This window comes from Dendrobium catenatum, unplaced genomic scaffold, assembly GCF_001605985.2.
Source record: "Dendrobium catenatum unplaced genomic scaffold, ASM160598v2 fragScaff_scaffold_993, whole genome shotgun sequence".
NCBI classification, from domain to species: Eukaryota; Viridiplantae; Streptophyta; class Magnoliopsida; order Asparagales; family Orchidaceae; genus Dendrobium; species Dendrobium catenatum.
The window spans coordinates 1,712,968-1,722,080 of record NW_021319455.1 but is presented as its reverse complement, the minus strand read 5'-3'; the positions used below and the strand labels follow the sequence as shown (position 1 = coordinate 1,722,080).

Below are 9,113 nucleotides of genomic sequence, written 5' to 3'. Positions count from 1 at the left end.
ACAACAACAACAACATCAAGCCTTTATCCCACTATGTGGGGTCGGCTACATGAATCCTTTTTCTCCATTGTGTCTTATTAAAAGTCAAATTTTCGTTTAAATCTAATAAAGAAAGGTCATTCCTAATATTTTCTAACCAAGTCTTTTTAGGTCTACCCCTACCTTTCTTAACATAAGTCAAATCTAATACCTCTACTCTCCTAACCGTCATTATTGTTCGACAAGTTTTACGCTGGCTGTCGACTACCTAACGCAACCCTCCACTTTTCTCATCCAGGACTTGGGACCTGGCAACGGCAGTGTTAAGGCATTTTAAAAGATAAATTACAGTTTTCTTCTTCTAAATTTAGCTGAATCATTTTATAAATTAATATATATAGACAACAAAAGTTGGTGCAAATTTGAATGCAAATACCCAAAAAAATAGAAGGAAAAAAAAATAATTTCATCATTTCATTCATTCTTCATAAAATAAAACCTTAGCAATATATAATATAAGGCTAGAGTTTAACTTTTAATAATTTTATTACATTTTTAAATTCATAATTACATGAGTAACCTCAAAGCATAAACAATGATGCAATCCTTTGGATATACTTACATAATGGATTAAGAATTATGAAGGCCCATTCAAATTTATTAAAATATATTATAAATTTTTAATTAATTTTAATTTTTAGATGTAAAAAATAATTTAAATTTATTTAAATCAAGAGGCAAACAAGAGCGTTGAGCACAAAATCATTTTTATTTTTATTTTTAGTTTTAATTTCTTTGAGGCTTTTAAATGATTAATGGGCTAATCAGTCATTTCGTTTAACGCCAAAAGTCCAGCCCACTTAACAGCCCAATTTAAACCTTTTAACTTGGTGAGCGTGAGATAAACAATTGGAAAAATACCATATCCATAAGAAGAAGATAAAGCCCAAAAATATCCAAACTAAAATCATTGAATTGTTATAAATTTACATATATAAAATCTATATTTTTATAATTACTTATATAACATATTATTCTTTAAATCACATCAACTAAATCACTAACATAAATTTATTTAAGATGAAAATCTCTTTTTAATTCATATATTTTGATATAATTTAGAAATTAGGTGTTATATATGCAAATACAAAGATGTAGAGATTATATAAGTTATATAAAAATTTGGTGGTATTTAGGTAAATCACCCAAATAATTATAAAAAACAAACACAAACAAACCTTTATCCTACTACGTGGGGCTGATTATATGAATCTTTTTTCTTTATTTTGTCATATTAATAATTAATTTCTCATTTAAACTTAATAAAAAAAGCATTTATAATATTTTCTAAGAGTCTTTTTAAGTTTATATCTATATATTTTTAACATATAATAGATCTAATGCATCTATTCTACTAACTTGATCATCAGAAGGCTGATATTTTATGTAACCAAACCATCTAAGGTGACTCTATCTAATCTTATATGTCAATAGAGCTACTCAAACCTTTTCACGTATATACTAATTCCACATTCTCTATCTGAGTTTAAAGCCACTCATCCACCTGAGCCTCATCATCTCTGCAACGCTTACTTTCTAAACCATAAAAGCATGGTTGGTCTCACCACCATCTTATAAAATATTTTGCTTAATTTATAGGGGTGATTTTCTATCAAAATCACCCAAATAATTATTTATAATTTTAATAGTGTTACAAAAAAAATGTAGATATTAACATAATTTTATTAAATATCACATATTTTAATCTTAAGCACATAAATTGATGTCCTAATTGATGTATTTTATTTTCTCAAGTTCAAATGTCATATATAAATGACATTATATTGATTATTTTTATAACATATTTTTTTATTGCGGTTAAGCTTATGATACAAATTTGAATAATCAAAATATAATATTTACTCAACCACGTACCAAAAGGGACTCAGCTCGACTTGGTCTATTGTTTGGAAGCTTTGATTCGAGTTTTGTGTATATGTTGTGTGTGTGAGAGTTTACCTTAATTGACCTAAATGTCCCCAACAAAAGTAGCTTACGGGAATTTAGGCTTTGTTTGATATGGCTTTTTAAGTGCTTCTTGAAAGAACTTTTTAGCATTAAAATTAATTTTTTTTTTACTAAAAAGCTATTTTAAGAAGCATTAAAAAAGCAACAAAGCCTAAAATGTTTGGGAGTTCCAAAAATAAAAGAAAAAAATTTTAACTAGTGTTATCCGAGTCCAATCAAATGCATCTACTTTACGCTCTTCCTTTAATGAATGCGGTAAATTTGTTAAAAATATCATTACAATAACTATTTAAGAGAGAAATTCTAAAATAAAATATTAGAGGGTCATAATTACATAATATCATAATAGAACCAATTAAGTTCTCATATAAAAAGGAGATGACACACAAATTTGTTAGGACCTAAGATAAAGAATAAAGAGGATGAGAATTCTCAAATAATCTAATTTGAACTAATATAATTTAGGCCTGAATGGGCCCAGTGGCCCACTTTATGGCTCAGTGTCGGCCCATTCTATAAAACCAGCCTAGATTAATCCAATTTGGGCCAGCCTCTCTACTTCCTAATATTGCCATCTGTGCTCATACAAGAAATTGGATGGCAATAATGTGAAAAATCAATTTTTGCTTATTTATTAGTTATAAATATTATAAAGAGAATTATCTAATTAGTATTTAAGTTATCATATAAGAGATATATATGTGTAATTATAGTCTTATTAAGGAACAATTATTTGGTTCGGTGAACGTACGCTCCTCTACGTTCGGCCACCAATATTTTAGCGACACGTAGCATTAAGAAAAGTCGCCGACCCGACCCGCCGTTTTTTGGGTTCTTCAGAGGACGTAATAATTGTTCCTTATTAAGGCTCATAATTTTTTATTTGTCAGATTTCTACGTAAAAATCAGGCTTCATTATACTTATAATTACACATATCTCTTATATATTTTTTGAAATTAGACTAACCTTCTCTAGGCTCTAGCTAATCTTAGATATTATATTACATATTATGCCAAACTATTTTTTTCAAAAATAACATTTCTTCTCTATTGTTAGATGTTATGTTCTATGTCAATTCCAATCCTCCATAAACTAAAAATTTTAAAGAAGACAATGCAATTTCAAAAAATATAAAGGACATATGTGATAGATTTTTAATCTTAAAAAAAAATTATGCAAAGAGTTAATCAAGCTATAATGAAGAAGTCATCAATTCTATCAGACTAAGCAAAATTTTTATTGCATGAAAGACCCCAATAAACAAGTCTCTTCTCAATGAATCTAATGATCATAAATGGCTTAATTTCAGATGATGATTTTAGTACACTTATCACTTACTGAATTTTCAGCTGGCTTCTACAATCCTCAAAAATGCCTCTGATTTTAAAAAATAGTACAAATATCTCACTCCAATGCCCTAATTGACATGCTGAGATCAAAAGTTCTAAACCCTAAAGTAGATTTCTTCTTGCTTCCTGTCTTCCAAAAATCAATCTCAGTGTTCATCACTGTTCCTTGAAGTTTGAAGGATTCATCTCTTGATCTGCATGTGGGAGGGGAGAGAGAAAGTGATAGCTCAGTCTCTTCTTCTTCTTCTTCATATTCTTCTTCATCATCAGAAGCACCATTGCCATTCAATACTTTCTCTACTGAGCTTGGTATCAAGCTTAGCTGCAAATCTGGAATCCCATGGCCATGATCTCTTGAAAGCCTCATCCTCTTGGCATCTACAGAATGCTCTTCCCTCTCCTTTCTGAAGATGTTTTCAAGCTTGCTCCATTGATGTTCTTGTGATTGTGACTGCATCAACAACACAGAAAATAATTATATAAATAAGATAGTTTAAGATATGATTTAGGCTTCGTTTGGGACAACTTTCATACTGCTTCCTAAAACGAATTTCAAGTATAAAACTTTCTAATTCAAGAAATTTTTGTACTAGAAAGCTATTTTAGAAAACAACAAAAAAGCTGTCCCAAACGAAGCCTTACCTTGCCGTCTTAGAGAATGAATTTGAGCATGTATAAGAGTGAGCTGATAAATAAAAAAATAAATACATATAAACCAAAATTTTACAAAGGATTAGTTGATATTTTTAATCATAACATTTAAAAAGTATATATTTATAACTTGAAAATTTAATTATAGGTTGATTTTGAAGAAGGATACATTACCTTAATGTTGTTGAAGCAGCAAAAGTTGTTTGCTTTCACAACAAAATTATGATTGAAGTTAGTAACTGATGAATTTAATGGAAGAGCCTGTGAGTACTGTCTGTGTTGAGATGTTCTTGAATGCTCATAGCTGAAGGTATCTCTTGCCATCTTTTGCTGGTTAAAAGCCCACTCTTGTTGCCTGTTTAAGCAGCAAATTAATCCATTAGCTTAATTAAGGAAAAAAAATTGATTACTATATTGACTTTTAGCAGAGATTGAGCTCAGATTAGAATTAGAGTCATATTACTGCAAGATTAGATTGTTAATAGCCGTGATTAAGGCTCGGTTTGTGCTAGAAAGCTGCTTTAAGAAGTAGTAAGAAAGCTGTTCCAAACGAAGCCTAAGTGATTTTCTTTATGTTCTTCAGATGATTATCATATAAATTTGATTTTCTAGATTGATTAAATTACCTAAGCTTTGCATTCCTGATTTGCAAATGTTTCTGCGTCTCATAAATATTTCTGGCTTGCAGGCTTTCATTTCTCATTCTGAAGGGTTGGAAGAACAGATCATGAGAACTCTCTCTCTTTAAATGAGCATCCAATGAAGAGAAAGCTGTTCCAGAAGTTTTAAACAATTCCATTAGAATTCAATGGTTCAAATTAACATGCAAAACATATATTATTTTTATTCATGGTTGAGCTTATTTATTATTGAGCTGTGCACAATTGAACATAGATAGCAAGTCAAAAAAATGATAATCAAATTGCATGAATATTTTATTAAAATAATTGCATGATAAATTAAATATTTATAATTAACATAGTCCAATCTATTTTGAAAGCTGCAGGTTTGGGCAGCTTTCTCGTTATTTTGCTTTTCAAATCACAACAATAGTTTCGTTTGACCTTTTTTTTTCCTTTTGGTTTCTCGTTACTTTCTAGAAATTTCTATAAGGCAAAAATGCTTTCTACAATTAGAATTGCTGATGTGTGGCAGCTTTAATAAAGCAGTTGTTCTATTGTTTAAAAAAGAACTTCATCGTAGCTTTTGAAAATTTTCTTTTCCCCACAACAGCTTTACAACCAACTTTACAAAATACTGCAGCCTCCCAAATAGGATTAATTATTCTGCGCGGACGCTGAACGCCGTCCGAAGACAAACCAGAATGCGCCACGTCACCTATGTCCTCGGTACCGCAGCTCGGTACTGCTTAATTGGTACCGCTGACGTAGAGCATTCTGATTGGCCTCTGGATGACGTTCTGCATCCGGTCTCCGCACAGATAAACCCTAACTGCTAGAAAAAGTTCAGTCAAATTAATAATTCACACAAGAATAAATGCATTGCAGGAAAGCCACAAACCTGAAGAAATGGTAAACCTTTCCTGGCCAGAATCATCAAGTTTCTTGCTTCTGTACATCTGATATTTAACAAAAGAGGAAGGCATATACTGAATCATTAAAAAGAAGATCTAAATATTGATGACAAGTATATAAATAACTTGCAGATACCTATTTTTTCTGAATTTATAGATCAATACATAGTGGAAGCAAATAAAATTTAATGAATTACATTTCCCACCCTTTACCTGCAAGTGGCTCTTTACATGTGCAATACTAATCCCCTTAACATTCATCATCTGAAGAACTAACTTTGGTGTTGCTCCTACATATGAAAATAGAGGAAGATTCAGTCAGTATACACAAATATTACATGGATGAATTAAGCTGATGAAATCCCATATTCAAAAGTATTTTCCTGCTACAAATGGAAGCAAATCAAAAGAAATTACAGTCATTTTTGAACTATAATTTTTGTACCAAAAAGATGCTTTAGAAAACAGTGAGAAAGTCGTCCCAAATGAAGCCTTAATTAGCTGACAATCAGAATGTAAGATTCTTCTTTCCTAAGCTAATTAAAGATGATTTTTGTTTTTAAGTCCTGTGAGATTCTATATTGTCTTCACTATCAGAAAAATAAATTTTTGCAGCATAAAACCATTTCAATTGCTCTAAATTTTGCAGCTGTTTAAACTGTTGAGTATTTATGATTGAGCTTACTCTCTTGCCCGCCCAACCGCTCAACCGCACGAACAAACAAGAGGTGTAGCTCCGCCGTCCACCGTAATCTCGGCAAATTCGACTTCACATATTGCCTAACACCTACCGCCGCCGCCGCTGAATTCTCACCATAAAATCTATTGTCTCCACTGTTGTTATTACTTGAACTCCCCTCTTCTTCTCCTTCCATCATTTCTTCTTCGATTTCTTTCTCTTCTTCATTGTCACCTTCACCTTCGCCTTCGTTCTCCGCCACGACGACGACGACCTCCTCATTAAGATCTAGCTTTGAATTCAACCTTTTCCTTCCTCTTTGATCACTCCTCTCATACCTTCTCTCCTCAACTTCTTCTTTCTCCACCACTTCTATTACTTTCTCCCTTCCCATCTCCATACCTCCACCTCTCTTCTTTTCTATATATTTCCTTAATTCCTCTTTGTTATGCTGAGGTAAAGTCTATTAGTTAAAGGAGATGGGTGAACAAACAAGTGACTCTCTTTATGCTTGCAGGCCTTCAGCATGCAATAAATCATATCAGGAGCAGCTCATATAAAAATAAATTTTTTATTTTTTTTATTATTTTGAGATTTTTTGTAATGAAAAGGAGAGCATTTCTTATTCCAGCTGATAAGTCAAAATATTGCTTCATGAAAAAATTTGACCATATTAAAGTTTATAGAATTAATTTTTTATTATATTTATTAAATATTTTGCAGCTCTATTGATATAGTTTTATATTAAGAGTTAAAAAATATTATTTTTGTCTGCAATAATTTGTGCTAACTTTATATTAAATATTTAGGTGTGAAGAATTTTTTTTTTAAAAGATAAATATTTGATTTCCCAAATTATTATGGATTTAACATTACAATATAAATTCATAAAAACAATGCTATTATGGAAATAAAATCGAGGTCAATAAAAAAAATAAAATAAAATAAAATGTTATGAATGTTATTCCCTAAATTGAGTAGTTTTATATTCAATATAATTACTTTTTTCTCATTTTATAGACTAAGGGAAGAAAATTTGGGTTTTGATTTTCTAATTTAAAATTAATTAGAATGAGTTTTATAGTCATCCAATTTATTTTAAAATAAATATCATATATAATTAATAAATTAAAGTTTATATTATATTTGTTTAAAAATAAATCTAATGAATAAAAATATGTTCTACCAAATTAATGTAAGAATCTTTAGAGTCATAATTTTTCCAAAATGAATGGAAGAGAAAAATCAAGGAGATCGGGGCGTCAAAACAAGTTGATGGGTCATTGGGTCATGTTTAGATCCAACTAGAAATTGATTTGATATAAATATAGTCGATCCGAACTCATGCCAGTTAATAAACGGTTCCAAAAGATTGATCGATATTCAACCGACCTGTTGGCAACCTGGATGACCCAAACTCAATCCTATAACCCATTTTGATTAAAAAAAGATTTATATCATAGAACAAAATAAAAGTCATCTAAGATTAATATTGTTGGTGTGATTAGATCTCAAGATTGATGGTTATGAGAGATTAATGTTGATTGTAATTTGAATTAGATGGTTGGATTATGCTAAAAGTTATGAAATTAGTGGCTATGAAATTGGATTCGATCATTGATTCAATATGAATTTTGATCCAAGCATTGAGCTTTTTAGTGTAAAGAGCCGTTTATGGGTGTAAATGAATGAGCCTGGTCAAGTTATTGCCTAATCGAGCTAAGCACACTTAATTTATACCAAGTTTGAACTCGAGCTCATTTTCTGAGCTTGAACTTAGCTCGAGTAAAAAAATATGAGGCTCAGGCTCGACTTGAATGCTTGAGCTTGATAAGAAAGCTCAAGATTGACTTGGTTTTTAGCTCAACTTTTTATTTTGAATTTAAAAAAAAAAAGCAATTGATTATGCTAATATAAATATCAATGTCCTAATTAATGTTAATCAAGACGGTTCGATAAGCCGAGCCTGAGCTGGAGCTTGTATGATTTATGAGTTCGAATTTAAGCTCAAAATCAAACTTGTTGCTCGATAAGCTCGACTCAGGAGCTCGTTACTGAGTTGAGTTCAAGCTAGCTCATGAGACGACTTGGCTTACTTACACCCCTAGAACCATTACTCTAACTAAACTCTTGACACAAATATTTAATATTTATGTAGAGAATGAGCTTGTTCGATAAACAAATCCTTACAAGAACCTCAATCACCTTATGGCCATTTTTTCTTGATAACAATGTTATAAAAATAAAAATGTAATTTTGTTATCCTTATGTCATCTCCAACTGAACGACATTCTCTGGTTTGCAGTAGCCACGACCATCCAACCGAATAGCAAATCAAACATCATTTTTATGTTTTGAATAGTGTGATGTCAATATTGGTGTCGCATTGCTCACAACGAAGAGAAATCACAAATTGAGTTTTTGTTTGACATTCAGGTGAAGACTTGCAGAAACTGCAAACATGTGAGAGTCTCGATTAATATTAATTAATACACTGGCTATATCAACCTAGTTAATTATTTTTTCATCCAAATAAAAAGTAAGAAATGGAGCTCCAAAACGAATAAATCTCAAACTTTCTTATCGAGCTCAACAATTTGAGTCGCGCTTGAGCTCAACAAAAAGATCAAATTGAGCTTGAATTCATGCTCAATATAAACCAATCAAGCTTGACTTGATTAAGCAACAACTCGACTCAACTCTACTCGTTTATAGTCATAGTCCCTTTATCGAGCTCAACAATTTGAGTCGCGCTTGAGCTCAACAAAAAGATCAAATTGAGCTTGAATTCATGCTCAATATAAACCAATCAAGCTTGACTTGATTAAGCAACAACTCGACTCAACTCTACTCGTTTATAGTCATAGTCCCTTTTATATATATATATATATA

General features: G+C 31.0%; 1 protein-coding gene across 1 annotated transcript; it reads right to left on the bottom strand.

The window, feature by feature from the left end:
• Positions 1–3,412: 3,412 nt before the first annotated feature.
• On the bottom strand, positions 3,413–6,621 carry LOC110116521. Its single transcript, XM_028697726.1, has 7 exons — positions 6,228–6,621; positions 5,756–5,832; positions 5,530–5,617; positions 5,389–5,463; positions 4,635–4,779; positions 4,183–4,363; positions 3,413–3,808 (listed from the first exon to the last, which is right to left on the bottom strand). The coding sequence occupies exons 1-7, from the start codon at positions 6,619–6,621 to the stop codon at positions 3,413–3,415; spliced, it is 1,356 nt and encodes a 451-aa protein (XP_028553559.1).
• Positions 6,622–9,113: the final 2,492 nt, after the last annotated feature.